Below are 22,061 nucleotides of genomic sequence, written 5' to 3' on the forward strand. Positions count from 1 at the left end.
AAATTCCAGAAAATTCGAAAAAATGTGAAATTTTGAGGATACATTCCTCATAACATACACTATCATGGAAAAATAGTTTTCTATGAGAATAACTTCCATTTTCAAATCTTGATACAAAATTCAAAAACTTTGAAATAGTTCAAAGTTAAGTCAACTTTGTATCACAATGTTCAATGATGAATGCTATCACTAGGAAAGCTTCATCAAGGTTTTTCAAAACAATTTTGAAATGATTTCAAACCCTTTAATTTGGGACCACAATCTTAGGGCTATATGCACATGACTTGTACACAAGCTTTCCCTATGATCCCAATTTTCTTGAATTAGGCTCATCTAGGTACAAAAACTATGCACCTTGATCCTAACTCATGATCCTAATATCTCACACACATCTAAAGTGTATCAAACACATCCAAGTCAATTTTGATGTGAGATATGGGTTTATGTATCTTAGACTAAGGTCTCATGCATTTTCTAAACATAAATTTGATCTCAATATCAAAGTGTGTTTTTCATCCTTAAATCAATTCAATTGATTACTAATGCAAGAGATGATGACATGGCATAAAATGGTATCATAAATGAAAACATGTGCCAATGTCATGATGTCATGGCATAAAGTTTGAAACGAAACTAACACATGACATATAGATAACCTAAGCATTATCATGACATTTCAAATGATAATAAAATAAATATGATGTCATGGCATGACATATGGCAACCAATCATGGCAAGTTAGCACAAATAACATACCTACATCCCTATCTAAGTATCCTTAGCCTTAGCTAACTTAAAATCTAACCCTAGATTGCCCATATATCCCTAAGAGAAAACTAAAATCCCAATTATAGTATTTCTCTAGGTTTTCCTCAAATTGTGCCACTTAAGATTAAAAATGATATTTCCACCATTAGGCACATTTAGCTCTTCAAAGGAGTAAATGATAATTCCATTTCATTTTCAAAAGTTCTCAAAACCTTGAAAATGCTCCTTGAGTGTCAATTTCCTCAAAGTTGGGTTAACTACCCTTCTAATTGGAGTTGACACTCTCTAACCCATTTATGGGGTAGAGAAGATGCTCCTAGGAACCCAATACCTATTAGAGCTCATTGGGTTCACTAAATATTCACTAGGGATAACTTCTCTAGCAACCCTCCTAATGACCTTCTTAGGCTTTAAAGCCTTGGTCATTTGGGACTCATCAAGATCAACTCTAGGGGTGACTCCCCTTGTGACCTTGGTGATGGTCTTCCTAGCCCTAGTTTTTGTTCCATAATCGAATGGAACATTATGGTAAGTGGGCTTGACCACTTGGGACTTAGGTTTGTGACCCAAACCTTTCTTGTCCTTGAACATTGGTTTTTGACCCTTAGAGCCTAGAGATGACTTCTCCAAATTCTTAAGAGTCTTTTCCAAAGTATCAAGTCTTGACCTCAAGACTTGATTTTCCTTCTCTAATACCTCAATTTTTGATTTATCACTCTTCCTTGAGGTATTCCTAGGCATATGTCTAGTTGATTTGGGATTCCTACCTAGGTTATCCTTAGCCTTAGATGGGTTGATCCTAGGGTTAGCCTTTCTAGAATTATCCTTATCTAGACTCACATGTTTAGCTCCTAAGCACATGTATTGATTCCTAGGGTTATCATGCTTGTAATTATCGACAAGTGCAATAAAATTCCTAGCATGCATTTTATTAGAATTGCAAAAATGAACCTTAGAGGTTACCTTAGAGTTCGCCTTAGCTCCCCCTATCGATGTGCTCGGTCTCTTGCCCTTGTGAGGTTGCCTCCCCCTCGGACAATGGCTCCTATAGTGTCCCCTTTGCTTGCATTGGAAGCACACGATGTGCTCCTTGCCCTTGCGTTTCGGGACTCCAGCTTCCTTGACCCTTGGCGCCGGTGGAGTCTTTCTTACCCTCTTTGGACACTTACTCTTGTAATGTCCATGTTCCCTACACTCAAAGCACATAATGTGTAATTTAATTGAGCTTAAATTGCTTGAGTTACCTAGGGTCGAGGGTGGATGCGAGCTCTCTTCTTCATCCCTTTCGGAGGTAGAAGCTTCTTCTTCTTGCTCCGAACTTGAAGAAGAACTCTCCTCCTCTTCGTCCTTAGATGTTGAGTAACCCTCAACTTCTAATTCCTCTCCTCCATGATGTGAGCTACTTGATGACTCACTTGTCTCCTCTTCATGGCTTGAAGTGGAGCTCTCCTCATGGTACTTGGCCAAGTTATCCCATAATTCCTTGGCATTGTTGTAACCTATCTTACACAAGATGTTAGTAGACAATGAAAATTCAATTATTCTCGTTACCTCTTCGTTGATTTCGGATTTGTGAATTTGTTCTTTCGTCCACTCCTTCTTCTCAAGAGGCTTTCCTTCCTTATCCACCGGAGGAGTAAAACCTTCTTGTACACAAAACCAATTCATTATGTTAGTCATAAGAAAGTACTTCATCCTTACCTTCCAATATGCGAAGTCGCCGCATTCGTAGAAGGGTGGAATGGTGACGTCTTCTCCATAGAGATCCATCTCTAGCCCGTGCTCCCCCGGGTGTTGATCCGATGAAGAGCGACCTCGCTCTGATACCACTTGTTAGGATCCTTTGTACGCGGCTAGAGAGGGGGGTGTGAATAGCCGACCCCAATTTCTCGTTTTTCTTCCTACAATTCGTTAGCGCAGCGGAAAAACAAACAAGGAAACGAAAACAAGAAGATCAAACCTCAACGCGTCGATGTAACGAGGTTCGGAGATTAGGGCTCCTACTCCTCGGCGTGTCCGTAAGGTGGACGAGTCTAGTCAATCCGTCGGTGGATGAGTCCCCGGAGAACCGGCTAATACAATATACTCCTTGTGGGTGGAGAAACCTCGCCACAATATTCTTGCAACAGCAAGAAAGGAATACAACAAGAAATACAAGAAGACAAGAACAATGAATGTAAAAACACAGGTTTTCTTGCCTCCTTGCCGACTGGATTTCGTTGAAGCAGCAGCTCCTCAGAACACCTACAACAGCAGGATATCCCAGTCGAGAAGCTCACGCGAAGCTTGCGACGAAGAGCTCAACAAAGCTCAAGCACCAGAACAGCAGCTCTGTAGCAGAAGAGAAGAGGAAGTCCTTGCCCTGTAGAAGCCCTCAGCCCCTTTATACCTGCGAAGGAGAAACAGCGAAGAAACTAGCCGTTGCAACGCAACGGCTAGAACCCTGATCGGTCTGCGGACCGATCAGGCCCTGTGCTGATCGGTCCTCCAGACCGATCAGCCAGTGCACAGACCTTCTGTGCGTACTCTGATCGGTCTGTGGACCGATCAGGCTCTGTCCTGATCGGTCCCCAGACCGATCCCAGCTCTCCCAGCTCTCTTACAGACAGAGAATCGCTCGTCTCTTGATCGGTCGTGGAGACCGATCAGGAGCTTCTTTTCTCCGCTTCTGATCGTTGCCTGATCGGTCTGTGGACCGATCAGGAACTCCACAGTATGCTACTGAGTGGAATCTGATCGGTCACCAGACCGATCAGGAAACACTGAGTATCACTGGATCGGTCTGCGGACCGATCCAACTCCTAGGTTTAGAGTGCCCCCTCTAACCTAGTTCGGAGAACGAGCTACCAAGCCCTCTCCGACTCCATATGCCAAGCTTCACTCACTTGGACTTAACAACACCAGATGTCCGATCACCCTTGATCCATCTGGATTTTCCCTTGCCCGGCTTCACTTTCCAGGACTTTCACCTAGCTTCACTCACTAGGGTTTTCACACTGCCTAACATCCCAGTTAGGACTTTCTCACTGCCTGGCTTCACTCACCAGGACTTTCCAACTGCCTAACATCCCAGTTAGGACTTTCCCACTGCCTGGCTTCACTCACCAGGACTTTCCACACTGCCTAACATCCCAGTTAGGACTTTCCCACTGCCTGGCTTCACTCACCAGGACTTTCCACACTGCCTAACATCCCAGTTAGGACTTTCTCATTCACCTAGCTTCACTCACTAGGATTTTCACCTGGCTTCACTCACCAGGATTTTCCCGAATGCCTGGCTTCACTCACCAGGACTTTTCCCCGTGCCAAACTCCCTGTTTGGACTTCTCCGTGCCAAGTCTCCATACTTGGACTTTTCCAGTGCCAAGTCTCCATACTTGGACTTTTCCCGTGCCAAGTCTTCATACTTGGACTTTTCGCGTGCCAAGTCTCCATACTTGGACTTTTCCAGTGCCAAGTCTCCATACTTGGACTTTTCCAGTGCCAAGCTCCCTGCTTGGGCTTTTCCGTTGCCAAGTCTCCATACTTGGACTTTTTCCCGAATCAGATCAACCAGGTCAACCTTGACCTATGGTTACACCAATAATCTCCCAACCATCTATTCTTGTCCCATATCAAGAATAGAACTCTCTCACGAGTGTCAAACATCAACATGCAACTCAACTAGGTCAACCTTGACCTAAGGTTGCACCGACAATCTTCCCAAGTCAAACATCAAAATACAACTCGAGTCAAGTCACCTCGAGTCGGGTCAACCAGGTCAACCTTGACCTAAGGTTGCACCAACAGTATCCATGACTAATCGATTAAATTGATGTAAGTATTCCTTTAAGGATTCTTTGAATTTCTATCTGAGAGCGAACAACTCATGTGGTGTTTTTTGGTATGTCCAACTTGCTGCAAAGTGCTATATGAATATGACTTTAAATTCTTCAAAGGTCTGAATTGAAGAAGCGAGGAGTCGACTAAACCACCTCTAGGTTGGACCTGAGAGTGTAGTTAAGAAAACTCGACATTTGACACCATCCATGTATTGGTGTAATAAGGAAGCGTTCTCAAACTTGCATATGTAATCTTCAAGATCTGTAATACATTTACACTCAATTTGCAATACTTGATAGTGTCTTGGTAATTTGTCCTGAAAGATGTCTTTTAAGAACGGAAGACCTTAAGAAACTTTCGAACTGCCAAACTTGAAATTGGATTTCCTTGGAAAGTCATGATGAGAGGTTTCACTAAAAGATGCTACATAGGGTTTTCTAACCACGGTCTTACCAATTGGTAGAGCAGAAGCAGTTCACGGCGTTCCTATCGGCCAAGTCACCTTTTGATGCGCTAACATCGCTTCAACCGATTAAGACGGTAGTTCGGTTGAGGGATTACCTGTTGAGGGATGCGAGAGTTTCCCCTTTAACACCGCTTGCACCATAGCGACCATCACTTTGACAAAATCCTCTATCGATATGACTATGACATTATGTCTTCCAGCATCATCTATCTTCACGCTTCGATTTGGGTTTTAACTCAGTGTTCCTATAGACAGCGCCAATTTGATCCTGCTTACGAGCGTCGAAGGATGAATCATTAATGAATTGGCTTAGTTGCCAATTTAATCGCCAATGACAATGAGGATAATGATGTGGTTGAAGGCCTAGACGAAGAGAAATAACAAGAAGAGGGTTAGAATGACAATCAAGCGTCTCCCGACATAGCCACTTTGACGCTCAAATTAGAGGATAAAGAAAATGAATATTAGAGTTTCAATATATGTAGTGATGTATATATGTATGCGCATCTTGAAGATTGAAAAGGACTATCTTTTATAGAGGGAAAACATACCTTTTTATTCCGTTCCAATCTTCATGCAGTCACAATTTAATTCCTTAAATAATATGAAATTTATTCATGTTACTGTCTTTTTCCTAAAATAATCGAGATTGATTAAATTTTTTGTTCAATTTTGATTCTCATGCTATTATTATTTAATTCTTTAAATAATATAAAATTTATTCATGCGGCTGTCTTTCTTCTAAAATAATTAAGATTTGTGAGATGGTTTCTTTTCTTGAAATGACCCCTTATCCTGCATGGCTGAGGGACCGAGAGGCTTGAATAGCTATGAAGCCGGAAGGTTCGAGTAGCTATGGAGCTAGGAGGCCTGAGTAACTATGACCCAGGTAGTTATGGAGCCAGGAGGTCGAAGAAGTTATGGAGCCAGGAGTCTTGAGTAGCTATGGAGTCGAGAGGTTCGAGTAGCCATATCCCAAGTGGCTAATAAGGCAGGAGGCTCGAGTAGCTATGCATCTAGGAGGCTCGAGTAGCTATGAAGCCGAGAGACCTGAGTAATAATCGGGTAGGAAGTGTAGGGAGATCGGTGACCGACTTGAATGAGAGTTGGATAGCTAGGTCACCCCAATCTTAGATTCTTTTCTACAAGATTAGTTTACGCAAGCGGAAATACAAAAACTAAAGCAATAAAGATAAGCAAGAATACAAACGCTAACACAATTCCTTTACGTGGTTCGGAGATTGCTTGCTCCTACTCCACGACATGTCCTTGAGATTGACGAACCCTTGATCCTTCGGTGGATCAATCTCCGGCAATCTCCGGCTAGAGCTTACTCCTTCTCGGTGGAGTACAACCTCTCACAAAGGCTCTCTTCCTCTTACAAGATGAACTTAGGTTTAGGAGGAAGAGAGTAGACTTGGAAGCTTTGGGCAAAGACTAGGAGTTATTCAATAAGCATGAGTAACCTCCTTCATGCCCAAAGCTCCTCTTTTATAAGTGGAGAGAGTTGATCAACAAATCAACTCAACTTGACATCAGTCGACTGGTCCATGCACCAGTGGACTGATGTAGTTGTTAGACACAACCAACAGCTCTCTGCAGAAGTCATCTTCTACCAACGACCATATGCCAGTCGACTGGTCCCCGTAGTCGACGAGCACAGAAGCATTTGTGCTTTTTGTGAATTTGGATCAGTCGACTGGTCTAAGTACCAGTCGACTGGTACCTTACATTCACTCCCACTCATCCTCTCTGGAGTCACCTTTAAAGCCCTCTTCCTCGGCCTTCTTCCCTCAGATGCACCCGAGCCAACGACTCCTCTCCGTGCCATCCTTCACGTTTCCTTGAAGTTCGCTGCCCTCGACTCCATTCCATTGCTCCTCGTCTGGCGGTCCCTCAGATGTCTTCCACACTATTCTTCACCGACTCAAGGATCCGAGCCCTTGGATGAGCTTCCCACACTTGGTCGCACCAAGTTCTCATGTGTTTCACAAAGTCTTGCAAGACTCAAACACATATCAAACACATATGAAAGCCTAACTTAAAGTCTTTGACACACACATCAAAACCATGATTGTACTGATCAAACTTGGGTCGATTGCACCAATAGGAAGGTATGAGTAGCTGTTAGAAATTTATGATAATAAACGAAAAATGAAGCATGAAAAGAAATAAAATTCTGAACACACACAAATTTATGTGAAAATCCCTTTGACAATGAAAAACCACATGAAGAGAGAAGAGAATATTTCACTATCAAACAATTTTGATACAACTTTCAAAGAAAAGGGAAAATAATGGCTAAAGAAGATAATGTCATTGTACCCTAAAATACACTTTATCAGTAGTATAAATATGAATTGAGAAATCAGATCGGTTTAATGAGTTGTTAATCCATAATGTCACACCATGAAGTTTTCAGGCCGATCTAAAATAGAATTCGGGTCACCAAATTCTAACAATAGCTATTTAGTCTAGAGGCCTAAGTACCCCGGTGCTAACATGACTTTAGAACCATTTCAGTAGATTCACTAATCTTTTATCCACGTGACGTCCTACTATCATTATATATATAAGAAAATTTTTAAAGTTTTTTTTTTCCAAAACCCATTCGATGATAAAAAAAAACACATCCTTTTCCATTATTCTAATGGGTGCTACCTAAATATGAAATTAACATTCATCGATTATTATCCCGATGAATTGATACAGTTGGTACCTATATAAATATTTATTTTAATAGATTTTAAGATTAATTTTTAATAGATACAAAATATTTTATTGGATGTCTGACCTCTCCTATATAAAGGACTGTTATACTAAAATGCACACTCCTATATTATCATAGAACCGATGATGCTAAACCATCTTAGAAGAACAATATCTTCAAAGTTTATTAATTATTATAATTCAATATAGACTAGTATGAAATATTAATGCACACGATATGAATTCATCATTTAGTTTTAAATTTACTATTATTAATTTTATCCTTAACTAATAATGCAAAAAAGTGCAATAATAAAATTCAATTAAAAGCCTACCTAACGGTCTTAATTTCTTTCCCAACGATAATCAAAACAAGCAACACGACTTTGATTAATAATTTACGTGGATAGAAAGAAGTAATACCTAATTAAGAATATAATTTGCCTAAAAACATAATGTATTTAGGAAGTTTACCAAAAGTAGTTTATTTAATTATTAGTTGTTTATCAAAAGACACCTTTATATTCTTTTTCGTCATAATATTTATCGGCCTTACATTTTCCTCTCCAAAACATAACTAATTGCAACTTTAGTGCCCTTTTTAATTAAAAGGAGTGTGCATTTGTTTTCAAAAAGAAAAGTTTATGTATTGTTTTATTTTCTTGAACTTTTTATAAATAAGTTTATATATCACTTTATTATTTTATTTTATTAAAGTAGTTTCATTTATTGTATTTGAAGAATAATTATTTTTTTATAAATGCTAGTTAGTAGAAATATTTGAAAGTGACTTATATGACGAGTTCAAGATCATGTGACAAAAAGTGATTCGTTCACTCCCAGTGTCCCCGTCAATCCGTCCCTAGGTCAACACGGAGGAGGTAAATCACAGGTGACTACTAGTCATTAGTATAAATGGTCAAGACATGAGGGAGATTATGCTTGGTGACGCTGAGTTTGGATCCCAAGACCTCATATGATAATATCCTATATCTTAATTATCACACCATCCCGAGGGGACGACGAGTTCAAGATCATGAAACAACAGCATGTATTTTGTTTATATTGCAAATATTTTCATTGAAAAGGTGTTATTGTTAGGGTATTCTATTGATATTTTGAAAGTAATAAAAGCCGAAATGTAAAATATTAACAATGACGGTCAAGTTACAAATTATAGAAATTATGGGAGCAAAACGAAATTTTCTCCCAATAAAAACATATTGATAGATTCTTGCAACAAGTTGCGCATGTGGAGCCGATGCACACGCCATCCCTTCCGCTTTTGCCTCGCACTGTTCTTCGCCTAATCCTCTCCCGTAATCCGGACCTGAAGATCGGTTTTTATCGATGATCGATCGCCGCCAGTCAACGAGCAGTCCACTTTGATGCACGGAATCGATTCGGCGGCGGAGGAGGTCAGGGGTAGTGTATGGGCGGCGCAACGCAAAAATCCAATCTTTAGGGGTTGTCCGCCCCTTCAGCTCGAATCTGATCTCCCGGCAGATGGGTTGCTTCCCGTGCTTCGGATCGAGGCGGCGAGAGGCGCTCAACCCGAGGAGGCAGAAGGATGATGCGCACGAGGAGCACCCCATGGTTCCTTCTCACATCGTTCGAGCGCCTCCTGGTTTGTCTCTGTGTCCTTTTTACTCTTTGTTTCCCCTTTTCACTTATTTCCCCAATGTTGGTCTTTGATGGGGAACAAATAGGCGTTTATGCGGAGAACTACTTGGCCTCCGTTGATCTTTTGATGTGTTGTTATGCTGGGTCGTTTGACGAGATTTCAACTTGATTAATGTGGTTACTCAGGGAAACAATTTATGAACTCGATTTTTGTTTTTTGTTTTTTGTTTTTGCTTTCGGATCCTATTGTTAATCTAGCGTATGCGTCTTGATGCGTTTTTTCTATTGCTATTATTTATCTTGTGATGTAATAGCTGTTTGATCCATACTGTTTCACATGGCATCAATCTTATTCTCTTATGTTTGCTCGTTCATTTATAGTAGCCGATAGTGTAAACCCTAGAAGCAAGTCAGGATCCAAGAAGGATGCGCAGTTCGAAAAGGAACTGTCTGGCGCTACCATTTCAGCACACACATTTACCTTCCGGGAACTTGCAGCAGCAACTAGAAACTTCAAAGACGAGTGCTTTCTTGGAGAAGGAGGGTTTGGCAGTGTGTACAAAGGGGAACTTGAAAGCACTGGTCAGGTCAGTTTTTCATGAGTATTTTGTGAAATTTGCAATACAATTTCTTCATTAATTTGGACAAGAAACTGATATTGTCCAAGAAAGTTGGATAAGATTATAGATCCGTCTCAGATATTTGCTTGAATGCCCACATTCTTTTTCGTGCTTATTAAGAGTTGACATTTGTTTTGGGTTTACTATATTTAAGCCTTAGGTATCTAATTCTGTTTCAGATTGTGGCTGTGAAGCAGTTAGATAGAAATGGACTTCAGGGAAATAGAGAATTTCTTGTGGAGGTGTTGATGCTCAGCCTATTGCATCACCAAAATCTTGTAAATCTTATAGGTTACTGCGCTGATGGAGATCAAAGACTTCTTGTTTATGAATTTATGCCATTAGGATCATTGGAAGATCATTTACATGGTATTATTTCTCTCTCATTTTCCAACGTTTCTGTCTTCAAAATTCTAATTTCCATTTACTGTCATTTTCTTATACTGAATTGTGCACATCGTATATAATATATTACTCACTGATCCTTGAAAGAACTTTATTGTTTCAGTCTCAATTCAAAACATTTGAGACTATGGACTTGATAGTTCGTGGAAGGTGTGGACTTAATATGTTTGTAGAGTTTTGTCATTTTACTTTTGGTGATTTGAGCAAACAAACTTTTTGCTTGTCACAGTTATGGCCAATCATTAGATTTTCCTTCTGGATTGCTTAGTTGCAATATGTGTCAGGTTGATTCTTAGTTTATAATAATTCTCACAATTTTTGCAAAAGAGTTAAGTGGGCTTTACGTATGGTTTGAATATTTTTCTTTTGAAGATTTTAGTAAACAAAGGGTTCACTTGCCATGATTACAACCAATCTTAAGATATTCCATCTGGATTACTTAGTTGCAGTATGTGTCAGGTTGATTCTCAGATAGTTGTTTATAATATTTCTCACAATCTTTTGCATAAGAGTTAGTGGGATTTACATATGTTATATTATTGCATGAGAGTTTTCCCCCCTTCTATTCTATAAAGCTCAATAACTCAAAAGTTCCATGTGGCAAGACCCAAGCGGCTGTTATCTATGGCTTGTCTAGTTGCATGCATTGACCATCCTCGTGACTCTTTGGTCTGCTCTTTTTTAAATTTTAACCTTGAGCACTCCATTCTTGATACCAAATAGATCTTATGTAGTATAACCATCATGCCAATTTCCAGCATTCCAAAAGTAATTTGGCCTACAACTTCTGGTGATTACCTCCTGGATATCAAATCAAGATGCCCGAGCTCCAATTTCATTTTAAGGAATAAACCTCAGTGACACTGCAAGACTATTTATCAGCATTGTTTCTATATGAAAATTTAAGTCGACTATAAAGTGGCGCTTTGTTTATTACTTGCTACTTGTTATTTGACCCTTTTAATGTTGGTGATGCCTTTATTCTCTTTCATTTGGAAAATGAATGCCATATAGCATTTCCGCACCCTTTTGATTGTTGTCCTTGCACAGCCAAATTGACTAACATAATATGATGCATCGATTCGAGCAAAAGGTCTTGCTTAATTAGAACGAAACTGGAAATAGTCTTTTAGTTGAGTAACTTCATTAACCTCACACTCCTTTGGATTAATTAGAGCTTGAATGATTTCAGATCTCCCACCTGACAAGGAACCACTGGAGTGGAATACAAGGATGAAAATAGCTTCAGGCGTAGCCAAAGGGTTGGAGTATCTACATGATAAAGCTAACCCGCCAGTCATTTACAGGGATTTCAAATCTTCCAATATTTTATTGGGTGAGGGCTTTCACCCAAAGCTGTCAGACTTTGGTCTTGCAAAGCTTGGTCCAACTGGCGATAAATCTCACGTGTCAACAAGAGTGATGGGCACCTATGGCTACTGTGCCCCTGAATATGCTATGACAGGGCAGCTGACAGTTAAATCTGATGTTTATAGTTTTGGAGTCGTACTTCTTGAGTTGATAACTGGGCGAAAGGCAATTGATAACACAAAATCACATGGTGAACAAAATCTTGTTGCATGGGTATGCTTCGTGATGTTTGCATAGTCATTAAGTTGAATGTTTCATGCTAGTACTTCGATTTTTGATACCATAGAGATTAGTTGCACTTACCTCGCATGTTTATCAAATCTAATTCTATGTGAGGCATGGTTATAAACCCTATTTCTGCTAGTGTTTAGGTATGCAATACTGGGGACAAAATCAGAAGGAAACACTAGTGTAGCTAATTTTCCCTTATCTTTGGACAAACATCATTTTATTCTCTACTAATTGCATTCTTCAGTTATCTGCTTTGTACCCAGTTTTGAGACTGATGCTCCAAGACCAATACTTCGATAGACACTTAATGTTTCATTGTGCATGCTTTGTACCATGTACAATGATTAGAAGCAATTATGTCGAACACTGTGATCCACGCATATGCATTTTGATATTGGATGATCTCTGTTTCAAAAGTTCATCTTTCTATTTCTTGGATCAACTCTAGTCTGATGAAATATTGATTAAACAGTGTGAATACATTCATCTTCTTTTGCCAACTGGCGGAATATTTCTTGGATTGGGGAAAAATAGTTACGAAAATGCTTAATTTGAGTGCATATCTTGATGTTCGATAGTTGTAATGCCTAAACTTACAGTTTAAATTTGCCATTGCTTAAAAAAATTCACCAGTTATCCTGTGTTCCCAGGCAAGGCCCATGTTCAATGATCGAAGAAAACTCCAGAGGCTAGCTGACCCCAAACTGCAAGGCCGGTTTCCTATGCGTGGGCTCTACCAAGCACTCGCTGTAGCCTCAATGTGCATCCAAGAACAAGCTGCCAGCCGTCCTCTTATCGCCGATGTGGTCACTGCATTGTCCTACTTGGCAAAGCAAGCTTACGATCCCAATTCTTCACCTGCCTCCAGCAATAAATCTGGAGGTGACAATGATGAAACAAAAATCCGCGTAGGTGGCACAATCTTCACAAAGAATGAGGACGGTGGAGGTTCTGGCCGAAAATGGGACACTGAAGGATCAGAGAAAGAGGACTCACCGAGAGAAATAGTTGGGCTCTTGAAGAAGGATTTCGATCGAGAACGAGCCGTGGCAGAGGCAAAAATGTGGGGAGAGAACTGGCGGGAGAAAATACGGGCAAATGCACGCAATACTACAAATACAAATAGCTGAAGAGTTAACACTTATCTTTCCCTTTTACAGGGAAATCAAAACAAAAATTGTAGTCTGTTTACGAAAATTATGGGGAGTTTTACAGCAAGTATTCATCGACAAGTTAGCATATTTTACTTCAGTCGACCAAGGATATGATGAGACTGAGGGCCACATTAGACTCCTATGCCATGAAATTTTGAATCGAAAGCATAATGTATCTGACTTTGATAATTCCTTTGAAAGCTTCTATCCATTCTGATTTCAGTAATAGACCGGTTACCTCGCAGCATGTGTTTAAGAACTTGGTGCTCGGTACAATAAAGTTTGATTAACCAACATTATGGTTTTTATAATCAAGTGTATACACTCCAAGAAGAAGAAGACCATTTTGAAAGTTCTCCATCAGAATTGAGGATTTAGAAGATCAGCTAGACCACCTCCAATCTGAGGATATGGATCTAATGTTCTCTCACTTTATCCCACAAAATGTGACAGATCTTTGATCAGAACAAAGGGATTGTCCACATGACCTTGAGGATGACACTGATAATGTTCCTGGCACACTGATGCTTTTCTTGATTGCAGAGCTACCAATTCTACTATTGATGAAGCAAAGGCATTCATTCTCTCTATTTGCAGCAAACAAGAAACCCTCCTAAACCAAATAGCTTTAAGCACTGTCTACATGCTGAAAATACTCAGTTAAACTCCATTACTGACTTATTAGTCTAGGCAGCTCTTTCGAATTTCACCAAGAGAAATTCTATAGAATACTTAACTCGATTTCGAGTAACCTGGATAAGAAAAACCTAATACTATGAGATATCAAGACTAATCTAGAATACCATGGTTATGAAGTAATTAGAAACTGCAAGCAGCTGGAAGCTTTTAAATTAAAATTCTCAACTGAAGTAACAAGAATTGCCTCCCAAGGCAATTTGACTTTAGAAGGATAGCTATAAGATATCAGACAAAAATCAACTTATCAATAGAATCCATAATTTTAAATGATATTCTAAATTTGATATGAAAATTAAGATTTGAACAGGTAAATCGAAACCAAATAAGTTCATATGTGACACCATCATGCTGCAAAGGAAAAGAAAAGTTAAAAGATAGTGTTAGATAGGTATGCTATTCATAGAGAATTATGTTCTGAAATCCTAACGGGTTATTGGATCTTGAGTTTAGATGGACCTAATTACCCGGGGTATCATATAATTTTCAAGCTTTCTTTCTTTGGTGTCTTTAGTGTGATTTATGCATAATTTGTAAAGTAATTTTATAAATAAATAAAGGCATATATTATAACTAAATAAAGATGTTTAAGTTATTTTTTTAAAATAATAGTTTCTATAATTAAATAAATACACATTCAAGTATATTATTTTGAGGTGTTATTTTCCATAATACTCGTCTAATCGAATAGGTATTATTCTTAGAACATAATACTCTTTTTAATTTGTTTTGACATGATCCACCAAAGTGCATTCTTTTAAATTTTTAACTGGAGTGAGGAGGTCATTGAAAATAGTGACAAATGAGGGGGGTTTTGTGAGTTCCTGATATTTCTCTATTGATTTTACCTTTTGCCTCCTTAGATATTCTAGTATTACTATTGTCGTCACATCATCTCGCGTTTGGTGCACAGGCAAAGGTGTCTCCTTTCTCTCCCTGCCAGGCTAACCACCGGCTTGTCGCCTTTTTTCCACATCGGCTGCGCTCCTCCCTCTCTCGTCCGATCGCTCTTGCTTCTTTCGATTCCGAGGTACTTTGCCGCTTCTCGCTTTAGCCCTTGATTCGCCGTGTTTTCGTAGCCGATTTCGTTCTCGATTGTTTGATGCCGATTTCCGACATCAAGAGTTGCGACGACCGTGGTGTTTGTCGATCCAATTCGTGACCTCTTTTATTGGTTGCTGAAGCGATTTGATATTGTGCAGATGTGTATGTCGGATCTCGTGGTCTGAAATAAGTTCCCTTTTTTTCTTTATTGATAGGAAAATGTTGGGGATCGCGAGACGGAAGGTCGGACTGGGACTGTTCCGTGCTCCTGTACGATTTCTTATATGCGCGTCAATTTTGGTTGTGATTCATCATCTGTGTTGATTGCAGATGCTAACATTCGTCACCATCTTTATTTTGTATATGTAGATTCTACAGGAGGGGTTGAATAGGGTATTGCCTGCAGGATCAGTTTTGCCCAAGAAGTACTCGACAAGTGCAAAAGAGGTGATTTTCAGTTGTTTTTCAAATTTGTGCATCAGTACGTATATCGTCAGGTGATATACTTCAGAGTTTACATGAAAGTACGGGATATGGGGTCTCTAGTCAAAACAATTACTGAATTTTGATGGGTTCATTATGATTTACGTTTGTCATGGCAGTGATATTTATTTTTCTCTGTAAGCAAAATAGGCAATTGCAGTAACTGGATGGTTAACATCCTATACACTCTCAATATTTATGTTCCTGTTAAGCTCGGTGACATATTCCTATTGTGCATCATTGCCTTTTGACTTTTTAAGCATATCCGCCATGCCTAATTTTGTGTTCATCTTCCTTGTAGATTACAGTGCGTGAAGCACTTAACTCTGCGCTTGATGAGGAGATGTCAGCAGATCCCAAAGTTTTCTTGATGGGTGAAGAGGTAAAACAGTAATTAACTTAAAAGTGACCGCTTTTAATTCTGGTCTCCATTGTTTTCTCTAATGAAACTTTTACTTCTTAGGTTGGAGAATACCAAGGTGCCTATAAGGTTAGATATGATTGCATTCAGATTATTCCCAACTTCTACATCGTTTACTCATGCAATAACTGACACATTTTTATTTGTACAGATATCAAAGGGTCTTCTAGAAAAGTATGGTCCTGAAAGAGTTCTCGATACTCCCATCACTGAGGTACACATAATAACCTTTCTTCTCCTTTATTTAATCTAGTTCCTATTCTGGACTCTACTACTCTGCAGCCAGCATTTAAGTCATTAATATGTCTACACTTGTAGGCTGGATTTGCGGGGATTGGTGTTGGTGCAGCTTATTATGGTCTCCGGCCTATTGTGGAGTTTATGACATTTAACTTCTCTATGCAGGTTAGAGTTTCTACAATGATAAACTGAAATTAGATTAATGTTCTAAAGAAAAATAATAGAGTTTTTTTTTGGACAAGAATAAGCTCAGTAGTCATAGGTGCTATGTCGCATGAGTAAATGGAAATAAACTAGTTTTTGTGGATGTCTATGATCGATGTGGGAACACAAATATTCCTGGCTGTGGCTACATCTATATAATGTATTACTATTATGAAATGAATGAGATAGAAAACAATTTGAAATTATGTTTAAGTGCCGGTTATCTTTTTAATGCGATAGGTTCAGCAGTATATCGCCACCATAGTTTATGGAGCAGTGAAATTTTTGAAATTGAATGTTTATCTGATATACCTACAACAACTATTTACCATTTGAGTGGCAAGAAATACTGATATGTTTGATCTTGCCACACACACGAAAGCTTTCTTCATCAATGTAGGTGTATCTAATGCAAGTGTTGGGTAGTTTGAGGCCTATTATGTTCAGATAGTAGAACTTACTTTGACCTGTTATACAATGACTTTGTGGACTTTGATATGCATTATAAGTTCAACTTCTGATTGTTATTATTTTAAATGTATGCCTTGTGGGGTTTTCCTACCGAACAAGTGACCTAATGAAGTTTCTTGATGCATTCTTTGTCAATCAACTCTGAACAGAATGCCACCTTTTTATATAGTACCGAACATGATACTGGTAGCAAAAACATTCTGATCGTCAACTAGTACAATGTTTTTGTTTATGGCGGACATTAAATGAAGCTTAATGGACAGAAAAAGAAAATCAAGAATAGTTTTCCCCCCATTGAGTTGTATTCTTAGAATGATTTTGTTGCTTATCTGATCACTAAAAAAGCACTTCTCTTTCTCTTGGCAGCATTTTTTGTTGTTTCCTTGTCAAGAATTATGACTATTTATTAGAGGGTATGCCAATAAGTTATAAAGGTAGTAATTATAAATTTATAGATTGATTGAGCTAACCTGCTTCACTTTAGGTTAATCAATGCCTAAAGTAGTCTCTTGGGTGTTAGTAGCATGAATGTCTTGCTCAAGGTACATAGTACCAAGGTACCACTCCACTTAAGCTATCCAATTTGACTTCTCAAATTACTTCTTTTAGTTCTTAGGCTATGGTACCATGCCTCTACACGGACGATAGGATACTAAGAATTTAATGAGTTGAGGATCCACTAAGGTTGAAGGATTCCCTCCATAATAAGTCAGGAAAAATAGAGAGAAAAAATTAGAATAGAGTTGATGAGTATTGTCTAATTCATGATAGTAGACACAGACTGATTTTTGTTCATTTTAAATTCAAAATTCAAAACCCAACAAGGAGGTTCATATCGGTTTGGTCATATTGATCATCATCATAAAAAATTTGCTGATGGTATTGCATTGTTACTCTGTGAATATGCATGAGTTGTTAACTGGATACATAGATGTTTAGTATCATGCTTTCGAGGTAGTTTTTCTGAATATTTATATTGGGTAATTTAGGATGCGTCTCATTTGCATGCCATTTCCTTGGGACTTTCTTTGGTGCTAGCAGTAGAATACTTTAGAAATTTAACATTGTAGACGGCATCCTGTGTACTTCAATTTTTTATTTTTTTGTTTTATGTTTAAGTGCTGGTGAATTTAGCAAACAAACATGCATGGAAGATAATCCAGACAGATATGGAACTTATTGTATTTTCTTACAGATATATGGAACTTATATTCTGTGCAGGCAATTGATCATATAATTAATTCTGCTGCAAAATCGAACTACATGTCAGCTGGTCAGATATCTGTCCCTATTGTATTTAGAGGACCAAATGGTGCTGCAGCTGGAGTTGGTGCACAACATTCACAGGTATTATGGAACCAGTTTTTCATATGATCTCACTTTCTTGTTTCTTTGTGTTGCACATGGACATAGATTATTAGTTTCTTGCAATTTAAATGTCTATATTCCCATATTCCACTATAATCAACATGATTGACATGCATAGGTTATATCTCGGACAATTGGACTGATGTCCATGAGGCAAGGAAAAACAAGTAGAAACCATACAATGACCTATAAAAGTGTTTGTTTTGTTTTTTTTTATCATCTAAAATTACTAATATTTGATGGATTTTCCAGCTCACAAAGCTTATTGTTATTTGTTAAGATGATAAATATTATGTTCTGAGATTTCAGTTCCTTGCTCCTTTTTATTTTATCCTTTTGCTGGTTCCATACTCTGGGAGGAAAACTTACATGAAGGTTTGGAATTAATTGTTTCCATTTTAAAAGTGTATCGAGTAATATGGTGTTTGTGTAATGCTATTTAAAGCTAGTCACAAAAAATTCTGCATTGCATTATTGTGTAATTTGCTATAAAGATTTCTTTCTTTTGCATCAAGAACCATTTCATCTCTTATTTCCATTCATTCATGTTTTTAACATATTGATTGTAAGAATTCAAGAAGATTAATTGTTTTCCTTATAGAGAAAATGTTCCAATTTTCCTAACTCCACCATTTGTTATTCCTCGCCATTAGAGTATTAGAATAGATTATCTGACATTGGTTATTAGTATAGTAGATGTCATGTTGGAGGCATGAATGTATAGATACTAGATGCAATTAAGTGCACTTTTCCTTTCAACTATTAAAAAAAACTATTTGTACAAATTTATTTGTTGCTTCATTCTTATTTTGTTGTTTGTTCCTTTCATCTTTGTCCTTCAGGTGTGTAGTACTTTTGCATGTTTTTTGCTACCATCCATTTTGTACTTCTACTAGATTTTGGTGTACCGGTGTGTTTGCACCTCTCTTACAGATTGTTAAATTAACTTGTGTGTGCTTTGTCCACTGTAAAAGTTGAGCTTCTATAAATAAAAAGATTTCCTAGTCAATCCACATTTCTTATATAATGGTGGTTATATAGGTTTATTTTTATTACGATTATTTTTTTTCACATTCTATGCATCACAATAGAGTTTATTTATGGTTTTGATTACCAACATTAGCTAACAATATAAAATGGGGGATTTCTGCGAAGATCTTATTATTGCCATTCTTACAGTGTTTTGCAGCATGGTATGCTCATGTTCCTGGCTTGAAAGTTTTAACTCCATATTCGTCTGAAGATGCTCGAGGTTTGCTAAAGGCTGCTATTAGGGATCCTGATCCAGTTGTTTTTCTGGAAAATGAACTTTTGTATGTATAAAAACCAGACATCCAAGTTCCAACCTTCTAAAGGTTTGCAATATTAATTGTAAAGACTTGGATTTTCAGATACGGAGAGTCTTTCCCTGTTTCAGCTGAAGCACTTGATTCTAGTTTCTGTCTTCCCATAGGGAAGGCTAAGGTACACATTTTATGATAAAATCAATATGCTCGTGTAAAATCCTCTCATTAATCTACCTCATCCCTTATTCTCTCTTTTTCAAATTTCTTTGTCTCCATTGACAGATTGAACGAGAAGGAAAGGATGTAACAATCACAGCATTCTCAAAGATGGTTGGATATGCTCTGCAGGTATGTAAAAATTAACTCTAATCAGTATCAATCTTGCTTCTTAATTTTACATGTTCGTAGTCTTCTGTAGATATTGGTTTTGTTGGAGTTACCAAGAGAATGTGAGAAAATTGACTTTAAATAACATTATATGTTATATATGGATTATGTTAATTGATTTTCTCATGTATCATTTAGATTGTAACAACCAAGTCTTATCCCACTAGATAGGGTCAGTTATATGGATCTTTCTACGCAATTAGACTCTATCCCCTACTCTATCATCATCTATATTTAAATAAATTTTATCATGATTTATTGTTGTTAATAGTCTTCTTTGGTTTTCTCAGCCACAATATTATATTTAGGAAAAAAAGAACACGTATCAAATTTTTTAATAGTTTTTTCTTAGAAACTATGAAATGACATGCTACAAAGAAACAAAATCTCCTAGTACAGTAATTTCTTACTGATGTACCCATGAAATGATCTGCTACCCTATCCTAGAGTTATGGAAGCGTTAATGTCCACGACAGACATAAGGGCTCGATGGTTTTATCTGTTTCAAGGGCTAATGGCTGAAAGTTGAGTAGATAGAATCTTGTTATAGGGCACAAAGTTATTTTTTTTGACATGGCCAATAGCACTAATATTTGTGTATTTTTAACTTCGATTTAGATAAGCTATTACTTCAGATATCAGCAAAGGCAACTGTACCGGCAGAAAACTGACACGAGAACTGTGTTTCATTTATTATTTTGAGTTTTTTTTTTCCATTTATAATATTGAGCTGTATTGGTTGGGACACCGGTTGTACTTGCAACTCCAAGATTAGACCAGCTTCACTATCGATACCATTCTTATTTTCCTATGTCAACAAGTACCTAATTGGTTTATTCTATTAACTCTTGTCGACCAATTTGAAGTATTTTTTATATCTAGGTTTTGATATTGGAGAATATTCCCATTGTTCATAAAAACCAACTGTTAATTTGTTTTTTTTTTTTCATATGCTACTACTATTCACAAACATGGAGGAAGCCCTTTTTTGCTAATCATATATTTATCCTTGTGGTTAATGATCAGGCTGCTGATGTACTTTCCACGGAAGGAATAAGTGCCGAGGTAAAGTTTTTGCTACCAGAGATATGTAACATAACACTATTCCTGTACCTGCTTATTTATTAGTCTAAATTGCTATTTTGCAGGTTATAAATCTGCGTTCAATTAGGCCACTAGACAGAGCCACCATCAATGCCTCTGTCAGGAAAACTAACAGACTCATTACCCTCGAAGAAGGTTTCCCTCAACATGGTGTAGGAGCTGAAATATGGTTTGCACTCTTATCTTTATCTGCTTATTCGCTGAATGCACATTGCAAGCAAACATCTAACTGCACACTTATTGAACAGCATGTCAGTGGTGGAAGAAAGCTTCGAGTATCTTGATGCACCAGTTGAAAGGATTGCTGGAGCCGATGTCCCGATGCCTTACGCTGCCAATCTTGAGAGAATGGCTGTTCCTCAGGTAATTATCCCTTTGCATCTCCTAGCAAAGAATTCAAATATGTTTGAACCAATAGCATAAGATTACAGTTTGGAACAGAGTGAACCTGTCTTGCCTGAGATGCTTATGAATTGTTTCTTGCAGGTAGATGACATTGTCCGTGCTGCGAAGCGGGCATGCTATCGAGCAGTGCCTCTAGCTGCTGCAGCTTAGTCAGACACTTCATACCAACATTGTCTTTGCGGTTATTGGAGAGATTTCCCGTGAAGACTGATCTTAGCCTGAAATTCGTGTTGCAGGCTTATTCTTTTGCATTTATCTATGTGACTGCAGATGCTGCTGGTCGTAAATCTTCGAAAACTCATCCATGTAGATTGTTGAGACTCTTCAATAATGTATAATGCCAGAATCCTCAAAAAGTGTTTATTAATCTGGCTCACAAGTTTCCTTGAGAAAGTTTTCCTTTTAGCCTGGATCTTTGTATTGACTAATGATACTGAATTAAAGAGTTTGTGTTTAGGTTTTCTTGAATGGACGACATTCAAAATTTTCCCTCGTTTTTTTTAAAAAATATTTGGAAAACATTGCAACGTTTGCCCTTTTATGCCATTTTTATTACAAAGTGATTCTCATTCTTTTGAGGATCTTTTGTCATTTTGTTTTTGATTTTGACAAGTATCTCTACCCCGTGTTTGATGAAACTATTTCACATTGGAGCATGTATACAAAGGTTAAATTACTTATAATATCGTTAATCGCATGGAATTCTGTTCGTTCTTTATCTTCTCATTTTGTCTCGATCCATTCCAGCTAACTTGCTTCGAATCTCACTTGGTCTGCTCTTTT

The 22,061-nt window shown here is 38.0% G+C and overlaps 2 protein-coding genes across 3 annotated transcripts; both read left to right on the forward strand.

Moving 5' to 3' along the window:
• The first annotated feature begins 9,003 nt into the window (after positions 1 to 9,003).
• Positions 9,004 to 13,395, forward strand: LOC121971114 (serine/threonine-protein kinase PBS1-like). Of its 2 annotated transcripts, none has more exons than XM_042522240.1 (5): positions 9,004 to 9,392; positions 9,770 to 9,975; positions 10,188 to 10,377; positions 11,606 to 11,997; positions 12,666 to 13,395. In XM_042522240.1, exons 1-5 carry the CDS (start codon positions 9,272 to 9,274, stop codon positions 13,143 to 13,145), a joined length of 1,389 nt encoding a protein of 462 aa, XP_042378174.1. In that variant the 5' UTR covers positions 9,004 to 9,271; the 3' UTR covers positions 13,146 to 13,395. The 2 variants fall into 2 exon arrangements, with proteins under 2 accessions (XP_042378174.1, XP_042378175.1); XM_042522241.1 differs by having other exon boundaries at positions 9,773 to 9,975.
• A 1,347-nt stretch (positions 13,396 to 14,742) lies between these two features.
• LOC121971115 (pyruvate dehydrogenase E1 component subunit beta-1, mitochondrial) lies at positions 14,743 to 21,746 on the forward strand. Its single transcript, XM_042522242.1, has 15 exons — positions 14,743 to 14,895; positions 15,125 to 15,179; positions 15,279 to 15,356; positions 15,694 to 15,774; positions 15,856 to 15,882; positions 15,965 to 16,027; positions 16,132 to 16,218; positions 17,950 to 18,075; positions 19,276 to 19,409; positions 19,488 to 19,560; positions 19,665 to 19,730; positions 20,796 to 20,834; positions 20,918 to 21,042; positions 21,122 to 21,236; positions 21,360 to 21,746. Exons 2-15 carry the CDS (start codon positions 15,129 to 15,131, stop codon positions 21,426 to 21,428), a joined length of 1,134 nt encoding a protein of 377 aa, XP_042378176.1. The 5' UTR covers positions 14,743 to 14,895; positions 15,125 to 15,128; the 3' UTR covers positions 21,429 to 21,746.
• The last annotated feature ends 315 nt before the right edge of the window (positions 21,747 to 22,061 follow it).

This window comes from Zingiber officinale, chromosome 4A (assembly GCF_018446385.1).
Source record: "Zingiber officinale cultivar Zhangliang chromosome 4A, Zo_v1.1, whole genome shotgun sequence".
Taxonomy (NCBI): Eukaryota; Viridiplantae; Streptophyta; class Magnoliopsida; order Zingiberales; family Zingiberaceae; genus Zingiber; species Zingiber officinale.

Coding starts and splice junctions, on each gene's coding strand:
- LOC121971114 (XM_042522240.1), top strand. CDS start 9,272: ATGGGTTGCTTCCCGTGCTTCGGATCGAGGCGGCGAGAGGCGCTCAAC. Junction 9,393..9,769: donor CATCGTTCGAGCGCCTCCTG/GTTTGTCTCTGT, acceptor GTTCATTTATAG/TAGCCGATAGTGTAAACCCT. Junction 9,976..10,187: donor AACTTGAAAGCACTGGTCAG/GTCAGTTTTTCA, acceptor ATTCTGTTTCAG/ATTGTGGCTGTGAAGCAGTT.
- LOC121971115 (XM_042522242.1), top strand. CDS start 15,129: ATGTTGGGGATCGCGAGACGGAAGGTCGGACTGGGACTGTTCCGTGCT. Junction 15,357..15,693: donor ACTCGACAAGTGCAAAAGAG/GTGATTTTCAGT, acceptor TCTTCCTTGTAG/ATTACAGTGCGTGAAGCACT. Junction 19,731..20,795: donor TGGTTGGATATGCTCTGCAG/GTATGTAAAAAT, acceptor GTTAATGATCAG/GCTGCTGATGTACTTTCCAC.